The 16443-nt window shown below is 38.6% G+C and overlaps 1 protein-coding gene across 1 annotated transcript; it reads right to left on the bottom strand.

The window, feature by feature from the left end:
• Window positions 1–2934: 2934 nt before the first annotated feature.
• LOC306770424 (uncharacterized protein) lies at window positions 2935–15589 on the bottom strand (the record flags this gene model as incomplete). The annotated part of the gene is made up of 5 exons (XM_079259284.1): window positions 2935–3144; window positions 4024–4203; window positions 6099–6349; window positions 7757–8459; window positions 14828–15589. 5 exons carry the CDS (start codon window positions 15587–15589, stop codon window positions 2935–2937), a joined length of 2106 nt encoding a protein of 701 aa, XP_079115410.1.
• Window positions 15590–16443: the final 854 nt, after the last annotated feature.

Below are 16443 nucleotides of genomic sequence, written 5' to 3'. Positions count from 1 at the left end.
AAGTAGGATTGCCTATAAAACATGCAGGGCCTTAACTGAACAGTTTCTGAGTACATAACTATTTGACAGCATCTAAAAGAAGAAAGGTGCAGATTAAAACTCAGTTTTTGTCTTTTTTTTTTTTTTTTTTTTACCTTTCCAAAACCTGATTGCTGCCCTGAAAATCTGAGCTTTGTATCTCTTTGTATGTGATACAACACTGTTAAGGTGACAATGTGCTTCTCTGTGGACATATTTTTGTTTCTGAGTACATAAAAAAATGCAATTATTTTGTCATTATTTTATATTTTATATTTTATAAGTTGGATCTATACAGATAAAATAAAAATCACATGATGACAGGTTTGTGTCCGCCACAGATGTGTGACAGCCTGAATCTGGAGCTTATGGTTATTTCCACATCGACAGAGTATGGCTCCACTTTGAGTCCAGACCTGAACCCATCTGAACCATTGTGGGATCAGACTGGTCATGCTGCAGAAGGTAGGGCGACCAACACAACTCCACTGGTTGACCTTCATCGACTCCTGGTTGAGGAATGGGATGCTATTCCTCAGCGTTAAGAGTGGATGTCAAGTTGTTGTGGCTTTACTGGATCTTCCACACACTCCTAAGGTCTTTGACAGTGCACAAGTAGTTGCAAAAGTGTGAAGTGTGTGTGTTGTTTTCTTCCTTATTACTGTGGGAGAGTGTAGTTATCCACACCACCAGCAACTCAAAACAGGAACTAACAGGGAAATGCTGCAGAGGATTTTGGTGCATTTTGGGGGTATAGTACCCACATGTTCTCACAAGTCATACCTTATTGTGAAGGTGAGTGATCAGCCTTTCCAGTGACGCATCATGTAACATCGGTTGGAATTATTAAAAAAAAGGGCCTAAGCACAATATTTCTCACTTCTTGGACCTAATCATATGTTCTTTAAAGAAGGAAAAAATGCAGAATTCAAGATATGTTTTCAGGTCTGTTTCAAATAATATAATAAATTGATTTTATTCAAAATCTTCACATATTTACAATATTTAACAGCATTTATAATGCATTATCTTACTCTTTCAAGTTTTACAACTCAGTTTACAGTTTTGGCTTACACATAAAAGGAAGGGACTGTTGCTTGAACACACTGTAATATAAGTGAGTATATTTACAACCAAAGACATGATAATATACAAAGAAGTGCTATGAAATGGTAAAATATACACCAAAGGCGAAGACAAGCAAGTGTTTATGTTGATCTATACAAGGGTCCTTTTCATTTTCACAAGTCAAGATTAAAATGCACAATTAATATGCGGAAACAGGTGTGTTATACGGGAAGTTTTAGCAACAAAAAAACAAACAAAACCTGAAAATTTAATAAATAAATGGTAAATACATTTGGCCCATCACTATTATGATAAGAAACACAAGCATGGTTTCAAAGTGCTGCTCTCCTTGGTATCAGGAAAGAAGATTTTGCAGATTTGTAAAGCTAAAGCGTGAAAACATGCAATCCTTATACTGCAAGAACCACATTTATTCCTTTTTACTACCAACAAAGTGAAGTTAAAGCAGCATTGTTAAACTCAAATGGCAAAGGGTCAGAATTATCGAAAACAAATCGAAGTTTTATCACCCAAGATGAGCTTCTCAAACAAACACAAGGTTTAGTAGGGTTTAGAAGGTGCTATACTTATTTACAATGACATAAACACTAATAAATTCTCATTCCAAATCAAAAACAGACTATTGCCCAAAATGTATGTGTACAAAATTATTTTCTTTATAAAAACATGAGAAAAGCTACATGCAGCTAGCATGACATCAGCATTTTTTCACTTCTTCCATAGCTTCTCTGAGTGCAAATGGGAGCATCTGCAAGTGTGTGTGTGTGTGTGTGTGTGTGTGTGTTGGTGTTTCTGCCGCTGCCATGTGGTTTGAGCTGTTCTGAAATAGGCAGGATCAGGTCAGGTGTTCACAGGTAAGTCCCAACATAAGCCACCGCTTGATCAGGAGACATTGGCATTAGCCGACACGTTGAGGGCCGGTTACCTTCGAACCAATGCTGTTAGGTGACATGTCACACCTAAGATTAAACCTTCTTTCTCTTACGTAACAACCCTTTGTCAGTGATCCACTTAAAGACAGAGGACATTTAAAGTTGAATGACATTCAGTCATGCACCGACTACATGCAGAATTTGCTGGAACATATAAAACACGCATCAAATCCTTTTAAATGCCACAAAAGCAAGTTCCTCCCTATATAAACTGTAGTATAGTTTCAATATGAAATACTAATATAATGTGCAAAATCAACATTATTATGTCATGCTATGCCGTGCACTGTTCAGAAAAGAAACAACAACAACAAAAAAGAAAATAAAAACAGTCCTGCAACAATATCACAACACAGGTGCAGATGTGGCTTGTTTTTGCCCTCCTGTCGTTTTTAATCTGTCTTTCACCTTCTGTAATGTTTATGTTAAACACAGCAAGCTGGTTAATGGCATCCAGAAACCTCTTGAGGTGTTCCTCTGAAAGAAAATCTAATTATGCACGTTGAATCCCTCAGAGCAGCCGCAGTCATGGCCATAGCGACAGTAAGTCCAAATCTCTGAGCTCTCTGGAGCTTCCAAAGCTGTACTGCTGAGATTGTGGAAGTGAGGGAGTGGGTGGAGAAGGCAGAAATGTCAGACAGGAATGGCAAACAAAACAAAACCAGAAAAAAGAAAGAAAATGCAACATAGCGTTTTTCTCTGCCTTTCGCTCATGGCTGAGCTTTGGTTATCCAAGTTGTGTAGGTCAGAACAATGAAAAACCTTTGAAGAAGAAGTGCTTCGCCCTAACTTTGGTAGATGACCACATTACTTTTCCACTTTCCACATTTGACACATATATTTAATTAGAAATGAGCCCATAGCTTTGTTTCTGGGGTGTCACTGGTGCCCATTTTTAGTGACAGGGCTCGTAAGGAAGCTCAGCGAGGCCTCCGTGGAGCTCCACCCATTCTTCTGACCATGACATGATGTCACCGACCAGGTGGCCTGCACAGGTGGCCTGAGTTTGGATCTCATTGGCCGTGAGGACTCTTGACCAGAACTGGAGATCTGACATCTCCCCGATGAAGGACTGAGTGATGTCAAATCGGCCTCCCATAGTATCCTGTTGACAGAGGAGACAGTAAAGTGTCAAATGTTAACATCCTCTTTTGCATCAGTATCTTCACATATATGAAATCATCAATGCTACATATCCTGATTCATCTCCATATGAAGATATGCTGGCTTTTGCACCTTTATCTGATAACAAGGATGGTCATTTTTATTCTTAACACTTAGAACCCTGATAGCCTTTTATCTCCTTGTCAAGAAAAAGCAAGAACTCATCTGACCACATTTATGTCCACTGACTTTTTGTCCATTTGACTTAAGTCTGGGTCCAGACAACATTGTTTTTTTTATTTTTTTATTGTAGATTGGATTTAACTTGGAGTAATACTGTTTTACAGTATTATAGTACATGTGGGTATAAAAGATGTACTGTGTTCCGTAAAAATGTTTTTCAAGAGATGTGAATCCACTGGCTATCTTGGAAAAATGACAGTCTCTAATGCGGTGCTACTCGAAGATTACACTTGTCAATCAGTGGTTTCCATCCTTGATGTAAAAACACAGAAATTTCCCTGACTCCATTAATTCTTCCAAAACAGTGCTCTGCAGATTTGAAAGAACAAAGTTCTTTATGGTCTTGAACTGACATATGGGGTTTGACACAATGTGGCAAGTTATGACCCTTTTTTTAAAAAAAAGATTTTTGTGAATGCTCCTTTTATAGGTTTTTCTGCCTTTGTTTTTGCTTCTCAACTTCTTCTGAAGAAGTTGATGACATTTGTTTAAACTTCTAAACACAATCAAGTCGGTGAGCAAAGACGGTGAAAATCATCTCCTCTTAACTCTCATTACCAAGGTTTAAATCACTGTTTGTTATTTTTTTTGGTGATTGTGTTAGCCATTATGAAAAAAAGCATCCACCGTGTCTTACCTGCTCCTGACCCAGGATGAAGACTCCTCCTGGTTTGATTGGGTGCCAGGCTGACAGGTTCTGCCCTGAGCCTTTCTTCACTCCATCCTGGTAGGCTTCCCAGACACCATCACGTGTCGACCACGTCACACAAACATGATGCCACTTCCCATCTGTCATGGTTATGGGCAATGTAACCGCCTGGAGTGACAAAGCAGAAAAAGACAATTATAAGACCTGTTGCTCCGAGATAAAAAGAAAAAAAAAAAAAAAAGAGTAAAATTTAAAGGCTCATTATTGATAACTATAATTTCTTAAGAAGTTGGAAATTCATCAAATCAGCCAGTAAAAGAATGATATAATGATCCTGCTCTTTCAGTGCACAAAAGCCCCAGTCCTGATGGCTGCAAATCCAGCCAAGATCATGTAAGTATCTACAAGTCCTGCATGCACACTAACTTAATGTGAGTGTATTAGTACAATATGACATTCTCTGCAACAAAAACACATCCTCTTAAACGCTAGAAAATAAATTAAACACTGAGAAAAACTCAGTTTTTCTGATTTGTTTGTGGACAGCTACATTTATTATGCAGATTTCTAGAGCCATTGTTGCCTAGCAGCATCCTGTGGCTGAGAAACCACACTTTTCTTTTTCTTCCAGGACACCAGCTGACGTTGTAGCAGAAATTCTCTCCATATACATGCTAGCAAGCGGCTACCAACACCGCAGGTTGTTATAATGCACACTGTGACTGATTTGGCAAAGAAGAGCAAGAAGACATTATTGGAGGAAGAGCGGAAAATAAAGAAACAGAGCAGATAAGGTAAGACAATAAGACAATAATCAAGACAAGGCTGTCTTTTACTGGCTGGAGAGAGCTAACAGTCCAGGCACAATGCAAGATCAACGCCAAATCAGCTGTCAATAGGGTGCGCATCACTGAGTAAAGCAAAAGTTCCATAATGCGGCTTTAAACTCTGTAACTGATCAGTCTGATGACGACAGTTTGTGACTTCCAGACGACAAACCTGAGCGTTTATCCCTCCGGGTCTCTCCCACAGATAATTAGGTCAGTCAGCAAGAGACAATAACAAGATTAATTGCTTTGCAGACTTGTTTGCTTAGCTCACTGAGGACATTACTGGGGCAAGGGAGAGAAAAACATGACAGTCTGTCTTAGACAGTCTGTTTAGTGGAAAAGGTATTAGCTTTTCGGAGAAAAAGATTAAGGTGTTCACTGAATGTGATCCGGGTGTCGTACTGCAGGTTTAATCAGCAGTAATCACAGCTTTGTTTTCATATATGTCTTGCTAGTGTTGTTCATGTGTGTTTCCGTTTGTATTCATATAGGTGCTCTTGATTGTTGTCTGCTTTGGTTTCCTTCAGAGGATGTAAGATGTGTTCTGCTCAGTTTCTTTACAAATATAGCAATGGCAGTTCTGGTTTGATTTTATAGTTATAGTGCCTCTTCACTGCCTCTTCTATTCTTCCCACCGTCAGGTCCAACATCGGAATAAATTTCAGTCATTCATTTATTTTCATAACCGCTTAGTCAAATCAAGGGTCATTTGAAAGCTGGATCTTATCCCAGCAATCACTGGTCCAGAGGCAGGGTTCACCCTGGATAGGCTGCCAGTCCATTGCAGGGTGAAAATATTATTCAGTTATAACCATATTACAATAAATGATCAACACTCAAGTGTCATGGCAAGCCATATCCACAAAGCTGCATTACCTTTATTTATTTTGATCTCGCCTATAGAAAAGCTAATTTGATTGGCACAACATGGCAGTCAGAACATCACTCTGCTAGCTATGATGGAAATGGAAACGAAAACTAAACAAAACAAAAAATACAAAACAAGTATAAAGGAAAACATGAGATTGTTGGTCTTATTCAGTAACTTGGAAAAAGCATCCTATTTTATCCAGCCTGTGCTTTTCATTAACCTGAAGAAAAACTTCCAATAAGTCCTGATTTTGGGTTTTTGACTTATGGGTCATAAAGCTTTGTGGCATGACATGATGACAGATCAGTTCTGGCCAAATCAGATGGTGCAAGTTACTACAAATGAGTATGTGCTGTTTTCACCTTGTCATTAATAAGCAGCTCCATTGGGTTGGTGCCCCATTCCATGAGCACCAGCTCGTTAGCTTGTCCAGGGATGGCGTAGGAGAAAGGAGTCCCGAGGCCGGGACCTTCACCTGGCTTCAGCCACAGACAGATGGTAAAGGCAAAGACTTCATTGACAACCGACCGCTTCATCCTGGCGTACATGTAATTAGTCCTCATGGGGAAGTCAAGCAGGAATGCGCTGGGACTCTTAAGCTTCTTGTGATTTCCTGAAGAGATGAAGCCAAAGTTAAGTTTAATTTAATCTGTTCGTCCAAAATACACAAGCTTCTCAAAACATTTTGATACTTTTATAAAAACAGTCCATTGATTGTTATCCTGACTTTCAACTTGCATTGTTATCTTTCAAACAGCAATAGCTCATGAACCAGCTGACTTCCTGTTTCATAGGGAAAAACATCATTATTTGGAGGATGGAGAGGTGTGGAGGAGCAAACATTCTCAAATTCTGCAACTTAAAATTAACTTAAAATGTAGTTTTGTGTAGTCATCTTTCATTTTTACTTCCTGTTTGGGTATCCAATAGATTTTAATGACACAAAGACAGTATTTAAAAGAAGGTAGCGAGGTTTAAGCAAAACATTGGTTATAGACCATTGGTAAATAAAAAGTGTAACTGTTCAGATAATGAACAGAAACACAGTATAAAGCAGAAAAACAGTATAATCAGTTTCTTGAATAAAGGCAAATCTGCAAACAATGCTGAAGTAGTTAGCAGTAAAGGCTACACCAGAGACCGCTGGACACCCTTGCAGATGAAAACATGTTCCGTCTGGGAGAATTATGGCTAATGATGGAAACCATCCATAAACAACTGTACTTCATGTTAAAAGTAATTTCTATGTCCATTTTACCACTGAATGCTGGCAGCTCTTATTCACTGGACCTTTAAAGTGCTGCTGTATACCACAATGATATTTATACCTGTGGACTAGCAACAAAGACCACAGATATATATTAAAACTTAGGCCTAATCTAAACTCTTTAGGATATTTTAAGGATTTCTATCTCACAAATGTCAAATAAAATTCTAACCTGGTTCCTGCAGTACATCTGGAAGTATAGTTTAAGATGTCCAAGACGTTGTCTCTTTGTTTCTCTTTGATATCTCATTGGGACATTCTCACTACACTGTATCCTAGCAAAGCAACAGCCATTTGCCGCTATATTTATATTCAGAATCTTAAAATATCAAACCAGTTGAACTGTTACTATTGACCACATTAACAAGACTGGAAATAGTAGTTTTAAGCTATTTCCAAAATAATCCCTCAGTGAAGTCACAATGAAAGGACTAAGTAGGAATATAAACAGTTACATTTAGCGGTAAACACTTCCTTTAGCGCAGAATACCCAGAGTACCCAGAGTCAGTCCTTAAGGACCACTGTCCTGCAGGTTTTCAATGCATCCCTTTTCCAACACACCTAGCTTCCATCAATGGAACCAAAAGCCAATGAAGTTCTGCACAATGACTGCTTAGTTTGAGTCAGGTGTGTTGGAGCAGAGATACATGGAAAACCTGCAGGATTGTGGCCCTTGAGGATTGGAGGTTTTGCCACTGTTTTGGAGTACTGCCTGTAATAACAGAACCACAATGCTACGTGAGTGTGTTTACCGTGGTCATTGCCATGATGTATCTGGCTGAGAACCGTTTCCAGCTTACTGTGACCAGGACCTCGCACACTGGTTTCCTTGCTGCTGTAAGGCAGCCGGCGTGGGGGGTGGTCATCATCATGGTGCCGATCATGGTGGTCATTGCCATGGTGGTTGTCATGGTGATCATCATGATGGTCGTCGTGGTGTCCAGGACCATGGTGATAATCATGGTGATCGTCATGGTGATCATCATGGTGGTCATCGTGGTGGTCATTGTGATGGTCATCGTGGTGGTCATTATGGTTGCTGCTGTGATGGTTGCCATAGTGATGATACCGTCGGCCATGGTGCTGGTTGTAGTGATGGTCGTGGTGATCATCATGTCGATTATGGTAACCGCTGTGATGGTTGTACCTACTGCTGCCATGACGGTTGCTGTGGTGGTTGTGGTGGAGGTCTTCATGGTGACCAGTGTCATGGTGGTCATCATGGTGGCCTGTGCCATGGTGATCATCATGGTGGTCATCATGATGGTCATCGTTGTTGCCATTACCATGGTGGTTGTCATGATGGTCATCATGGTGATCTCCGTGGTGGTCGTTATGGTGACCATAGTCATGGCGATCTCTGTAGTATGAGTGCAGTTGCTCTTCAAGGGCATTGATCTTTCGCTGGAGGAGTTCTCTCAGGGAGTTGGAGTAGGAGCTAGAAGAGTTCCTGGCCTGTAGACATAAAAAAATTACTCAACCTCTTTATAGTGAGGCTTAACTCTGCCAAGGAACTTGAATGTTATTTCATACCAAAATTCCGTTTTTGGAAAAGACGTACAATGCAGAAAAATAATACTTTGACCACAATAAATGTTATTTTCATAAATTTCTAATTGTTATTATTGATAGTCATAAATTCAGCTCAAATAATTCACTTCTTTAATTTTGAGGTTAAAAACAAAACACACATACACACATAAAAACCTCCACATATGGCAAAGGTTTTCTGCTTTATACATCATAAGCTAAATTTTTAAAAATAGCTTTTGTAATCAAAAGGCAAAAATTTGAAAACAAAACAGTTGATTTGTCATGGCTTTAATGATGACTTGAATTATTCAGTGCATAGGCTCAACAATTGAAAAGCAAGTTTCTTATAGTATTTCAACCTAACTTGGTTGATTAGCTTTAAAAAATTGTCTTGTCGTAACCCCCAACTGTGTAGTGGAAATGTGACTCCGAAAGAAAAGTTTTAATGTTTGTTACTCTGCTGGAGGATGCATCATCATTCTGAAAATATCGTCCTTAAACTTACTTTCAAGTAATAGATTAGAAAAGCACCAATAAAATTCTACACCTGTGTATTTACTGAGGATACAATAATTACCCTGGTTCTTTGCCTGACTTAACCATATTTCATCAGTTACCATGGAAATGTGATTGTAAATGCAGGCAGCCACCTTTACATGTTCGAATGGACCTGAGCCAAAGAGAGGTTCTTGCATCATCTCTTTGCGCAATGCAGGTTTGTGATTCATCACTGAACATCCCTTTCAGTCGTCCTTGGTCTATCTGCATCTTTCCTTCATACACATTTCATATATTGTTTGTACATTTCTCCTCACAGCTAATCGGGAACAGCCTGGCTCTTTTCCTCCACTCCGTTGCCCAGTTAAGCGGAAACAGTTTTATAGTAATTTTCAGTGTTTCAGTGCTGACAGTTTTCTTGTTGAGACCTTGTTTCCTGTCAATCAACCTGGCTGAACAGCTCATTCACAGACTTATTTACAAAATTAGAGAATTGTTTTAGAGATGCCAACTGCAAGGTGATTCTGCAAATCTGCCTTCATGATGTAATTATCATCTATCTTCCCAACTAAATTTAATTTGTATTTATTTATTTTTTTGTCCTTTTGGTCATATTTATTTTGTTGCAGGTAAAACAGCTTAATAAACATAATTGAAGTGGTGACTGTTGTTTCTGCCAGTGGCTATATATAACCAAACAATCAAAGTTGGCCCTTTTGTCAGTTTAGGTCTAGTCCTCATTAGTGGGTGGGCTTTGTTTAATCTCAAAAGTAGTTTTTCCTTTTAACTTTTATGTTAAAAAGCTACTGGAGAGGATTTTTTGGATGACAGCACTGTCACTTTTCACAAACTAAGCTGAAATCTATTTCTTTACATCACTCTGAAGAGCCGAAGTCCTTTGCATCATATCTAGGCAATGGCATGGCATTTAAAGTTGCAGAGGGGAAAGTTTACACACCCTCCCTGCAGTTTCTTGTTATTCCTTCCTCCCTTGCTCATCCTCTTCTTCCTCACCAACAAATCCGGCTTTGTTCCCTGCCAGCACACGCCACGATTAATAGCCTTGTCAGGGAGGATGAATCTAATTGAAGGTGAGGTTGGCTAGCACCCCTCGGTGCATGACCAGAGGCTGGTGGTGTAGACATCTTGTTAGGAGAGGGAGTGACGGAGGATAAATCCCAGCTCCTCTTGTGTTATGTCTCGCATCTCCAAGGGAGCTCGAAGGGGATTTCGAACAGCACATTCCCTGAGTGGAGCCCGGGACCACCCACACTAATGAAAGGGCTTATGCAGGCCAGTGGATAGCAGAGTTTTTGTTTTGCAATGTGACACTCTGGGTCATGGCAAATGAGACAAAAGAAGATGGTTTTCATGGATGTATGCAGTGTGATGCACACAAAAATGACACGCACACCTACAAAATTTCCTGTCTAGGAATAATTTAAATTAAAAACTGATAGGGTTTTGGATGGCGAGATTAGTTTTTCCCATGGCTTCTCTGCCTTTGAATGGACAAGACATCATTTTTAAAATCTTCATCATAGATGAGTAATACTAAAATCTCAACCATACAAAGAGAAATGTTTAATTAAGGGCAAACATTTTAATGATGTGTTTGAAGAACCTGGTTTCTTATGAAATCTACACTAACCTCAAATGCACATTGGAACCAAGCTGCACTCACAGTTTGATTAGTCTATTTAACTTGTCTCAGTATACATGCACAATCCCAGCCAGCGTGTTCATGTGCAGCCCGTAATAGTTAGATTTGGGCTTGAACTGGGAAAACTTTACAGCGCCAGTGTGAGCACAAGCCCCTTCTGTGAAGTCCATAAGGGATGTAGGTGGCTAAAGTGGGCTTGGGTATAAACAGGGAAGGTTTTAAAACCAATGTTGGCTGGCTAAATGGGCACCAGGTTGGGCCCCAGTTGAAACCCAGTCAGAACCAACTTGAAACCACTATAGGCAAACACATGTGAAGCCACCACTGAAACTGCAGACAAGCCCACGTGGGACATGTCCAAATGTAACCATTATGAGCCTGAAACTGACATACTGGCTAGGATAATGCATCATAGTCAACTTACTGACTTAAGTAACATAAAACTGGAACACTTTGTGACTCTGACAATTTTTTTTTTTTTTTTTTTTAATGTTTTTAGTCATTTGACAAAAGTAAAGAGAAAAGAAAACTACACTTTTGGCTACACATACAGTTTAGATATTTTTCTTTGCAGCATGTGCAGTAGCATTTAAACATGAATTTATAATCCGGTTGTGGTTAAAATGCCACAAGTCTAACTTTTTAAGTGCATTCATCATGCATTAATGTTGCTAGTCTTTCTAAAGTAAATCCAGCCCAAATAAATGTTCAACCATACTGTTTTAGCAACAAATCACTGTTTGTTGCTTTCAGGAAAACTTGTATTATAAAAGTATAAAAAGCTTTTGATCATTTTTTGTTGTGACATTCGGTAAGCCTCAAACTATTATTTCAGTTTAATCTCACAGAAAGCATTTAAGATAAGATGTGATGTCTTTAATTACAACACACAAAATGTGCAAAACTGAGGTTAATTTTCACAAAACAGATGAAATAAAAAACACATAGTTATATTGAATTCACATACACATACACCAAAATGGAAAAAATGAATTGATCAATATGTGCTAGCAAATAAAAAGAGAGTAAAGCAAAACTCCTGACTTTCCTTTTGTGTTCATGGACATCTCTGCTTCGTGGATGTATAACAGTGGTGTTCTGAGGTACAGATGATGGTTAAGACACTTACATTTTACAGCCTTATCCTGGGATCACTAAGATGGAGGCAAAGCGAGTCGTAGCAACACGAAGACAGCGTACAGTAAGCTTTGATATGAGCTTAGTGGGTGGTAACTGGTGGGTGTTTTTATGTTTGTGTGAGACATGTTAAGTCCAGTTTTCTAATGGTATGTTCCTCTTGTTGAATCCATATCACCATAAAGGACCCGACAAGTAGCATCTCTTGAGCTCTGTGATGTGATCATAAAGAGATTCTTTTAAACACAAAGAACACCTACTGCTTCCAGGGGTTTATGATGCATTTGTGGAGCAGTGGATGTTACAGTAGATTCTGCATCTTGTTAACTTTGAAGCTTTGAAAGTGTATACTTGTAGTTCTTCTACTGTTTACTAATTTACGGTTTACTACATCTGCGATTTTACAATTAATAACACTTTCAGTACGATCTTCCGGATTAGCAATACAGCCTATACATTATGAATAAGTTTACTGTGATACAGCCACATTATGTTGAAGCAACCTCTGCCAAATCACACAAACCAACAAACCAAAAAAAAAGGAGAAGAAATATTGACTGAAACACTAATCGATTCAAACAAGCCGCTTCCCCATGTAGACTGTTTGAAAAGACGAATACGGGACCAGAAAAGGAAAACCAGTACGACATGACAAAGTTTCTTCTTGTTTGTCTTTCTCAGCTGAAACATCCAATTGATCATCTTTTAAAAAACTAAACAAACAGGACGTTTCTACCTAACCTGTGTGGTTACATCCGCCTGTGTTACTAATGCATCTTCAACTTGTCCAATGTCGTTTTCCTTTCCAACTCTGCTCTTTTAACGCATGAATCAATTGTCTCATTGGAGTGTCCTGTTGTGATAAATCACACCAGATTGCAGGATATTGTTGTAACGGATCATTTTGTTATATAATGATTTTGGAATATGATGTATGTCCTCCAAAGTGGAAGCAGAATTTTCTCTTTTTCTGGGAATAATATGACTGAAGTTGTGTTTTGGAGTTAAACTATTCAGTCCAACACAGTAAGATCGATTACAATTCCATAAATTCATCTCTACATTAAGATGAAATCATATCAATTCATAATTGCCCGTAAATACGCTTTTAATTTCCACATGGCACAATTAATGACAATATTTCCAAGCATTAGTAATACATGACCACAACTTATTAATACATGATCACAAAATGTCATCTTGTAGCCAATAATTATCTTTTTTGTCAGTGTCATTGGACAGGCTCTGTGCCTTTCTTACATTTATATCCTCTTGTGTCATCGTTTTAATGTCACTACAAGTTCTAACATCTCAGAATAACTATAGTTGACGGGAACTTCGTTGGAGAATTTCATGTTTCCTGAAAAATCTGAGAAGCTGCAGCTTGGCAGAAACTCATGGCAGATGAGGTTCTGCACCAGCAGTCTCACAAGGAAATATGTGTTGTTGACATGGGAACATCAAAACAGGGATGTAATATGTGAGGTGGTCACGTTCTTAACTGCTGCTATTTATAAAGCTGCATTCAGCTGACACATAACTGTATTTATTGCTATTTAAAACTAAAAATGCAATTTTAAAATTTAAATCTTTTAAAAAAATATATTTTTTAAAGATTTAATATTAATTTATTATAGTTGATTTAGCACATTTTTATTTTAAAATTTTGGGGCCAAAAATGATAATCAATTCAGATGGTTCTTAAAATAAAGAATATTTAATTTGGAAAAATTAAGTCCTGTACCTATTTTCAAGGCATCTGCTCAAAAGTTGTAAATAGTAATTGAATGAGTGTATTTCTGCAAGCAGAAGGTCTGTTTCAACACTACTGGAATCACAATGAGGAGAACAGCTGTGAGGTTTGTAAAGATGTGTAAAGGGCATCTCTATATGTGGTACTGCTGAAGTATAAATAAAAATGGCAAATTGCAGAAATGAGAAAAGTTTCAGGCTTTACTAAAAACTCCCATTTCTTCTCCCTGGCATTTAAAACTTAGCAAACAGCATATCTTGGCTATTTTTATTTTGTTATTTTTATATTTGTTTAAATGTTCACTGATTTAATATTTTCTCTTACTTGGGTTTTATTGTTGTTTACACCTGTTTTACCTGTTGTGCTCATAGTATTTTCTTTTAAACCTGAGATATTTTTATTGAAATCATTAGTATGCATACTTTTAACTTGATTTTAATTTGTTAAGCACTTTGGTCAACAGAGGTTGTGTTAAATGTGCTATGTAAATAAAATTTGAATTGAATTTGAATTTAAAAACAACAACAAAAAACCCCTTGATAAACTTAATATATCCCCGGAATGATGCAGCTACAAGCCTAACAAATCATGATACATTTTTCGGACACTATATCTATAAAGGTCAACAAATTAGAGGTTTCTGTGCAGAATTTAGATGGTATTTCCAAAATGGCCACTTGAAATTTGGCACCAAATGTTTTTAAACTCCTCTTATTGAGGAAATTAAACATGTGGTCGCATATCATTCTTTCCTTTTTTCTTTAGCATATTTCACCCTTTTACATTACTCACAAATCAGTTAGACTTTACAAATTTACTGAAACATCTTCATCAAAATACTTTTAGCAGTAAAGAAAAGACGAAAACAAATTCAGAAATCCAGTCTTTATCTGTGCACTTAGTGTTTGTGTGACTCCACATAACTGCTTCCTATTGGTCAATTTAGAACTGATGATTGCCTTTGCACCAATAAAATTTAAAGGCTGTTGCATAAACATCTGCTGGTATCTCCAGCAGACACCAGCATGTTGCACACATGTGAAAATATTCTTGGAATGAATTTCAAAACCTGTCTTATAAAAACGCCAATGTACAAATGTAAAGTTTGAAACCCAAAAAATGATGTTTTCTGGTTTTTTAAAGATAGTTATTTTCAAAATTTTGACTAATGGAACTCTAATTCATTTAAGCTTCCAATTAACTGCAGAAAATAAGTGTAATTCATTCAATTCCACTTACTTGCAAGTTCTCAAGCCTTTCCTTCAGTGTCTGCAGGGTCTTTCCAGTCTGTTCTGGAGAGAAAGCGCTATGTTTGCTGTATGAAGAGCCTTTTCTGTGTTGTGGATCCGGCCTGTGGCTGCCGTGGGAGTAGTGGGGATCATTGCCATGATGTGTTGATGGCCCATGGTGCAATGAAGATGGCCCATTATGGCTACCACGGTTTCCATCGTGGTCATCATGATGGTCATCAATGTTGCTGTGATGGCTGCCACGATGGGTGTCATGATGGTTGTTATGGTGGTTGTCGTGATGGCCAACGCTATGGTGACCCCCAAAACCCTCACACAAGGTGAGTTTGGCAGTAAGCTCTCTGATGGTCTCCCGCTGATCCAGGATTGTTTCCTTCTGCCTTACAAGGCTTTCCCGCAGGTGCAAGATGGTGGCTTTGGCCTCATCAGACATCACACCTCGATGGCTTCCGCTGCTGTGGTCATTGCTGTGACTGCTGCTGCTGCTTGGTCCATGTGGCACACTTGGTGGTGGATAGCAGCTGGGGTCTGCTTCTGGGGGAACGGGAGTGCAAACAAATTTGGGGCTTATCCCATATTCGTATTCTATGCCACGTAAACTACCTGCTGCTGCAGCACAAGACAGGAAGTAATAAAAAATTAGACTGCGGAGGGGGAAAAGGGGGAAAACAGATCCCAGAGAGGGTCCAGTCCATTGCTTGTGTCTTGCTGACAAAAGCATGAGGCTCAGAGGAATGCTGTTTCTGGCCATATCTAGGTAGAAAGCAAGTAATTCCTCGATGACTGTTTGTCCAAGGCTTAGTTTTGCTGTGAAGAACTGCATGAATAGAAGTCATTTGTGTTGGATTGATGGACGTTGGAGCAAAGCATGTCAACAGATAATGTGTAGTTGGAATCTCCTCTCAGAAAACAACAAAGATAATAACCAAAAACTCAGAGAAAATATTCCAGAGTTAAACAAAAAAAAAGGTTAATGCTAAACTCTCCCTTTTTGCCTCCAACAGAATCTTTCAAAATCAAGCAAAGTTGTTTGGCTCCATGGTAACAGACCACGAAGAGTCAGCTGATATACCCTAAGAGGCTCTCCGCCGTCTTCAGGATAAGGTGCTGGGCCAAAGCCAGGCAGGTAATCACTCTTGGCTCCGAGGGCTTCCTGTGCTCAACAGCTGAGTATAATCCTTTTAACTTTGGCTTCTAACCATCCATCAAATCCAGTGCCATGACCTATTGCACACACAGAGAAAACAGATAAAAACAAGATATTAAGATAACAAGTTAAGGAGTCATAAGACATAATGGACTTAGATTGGAAAGCGGATTAAGTTTGCTTTATCAGTAAGTACGGTACAAGTCAGGTTTGAAGTTTTCACCCTTTACATTTTGTAGAAAAGAGTGTCCAAACTTTTGACTGGTACTGTTCATCTGTGTTATTTAAAAAAAAAAAAAAATCGATGAAGAGGATAACTAAGTGAAGCTCATGTTCATTACATACTCAATGCTGTCAAGAGGGAAGTGTGAGACATGATCAGTATTGATGAACATTTGGCTATAATAGATTTACTAATTGAAGCCTGGGGGAGGGGGGGTGTCTTCAAAGCTACAGTA

This window comes from Telmatherina bonti (genome assembly GCF_933228915.1).
Source record: "Telmatherina bonti genome assembly, chromosome: 19".
Lineage (NCBI taxonomy): Eukaryota > Metazoa > Chordata > Actinopteri > Atheriniformes > Telmatherinidae > Telmatherina > Telmatherina bonti.
This window is presented reverse-complemented; position numbering and strand designations above follow the sequence as displayed.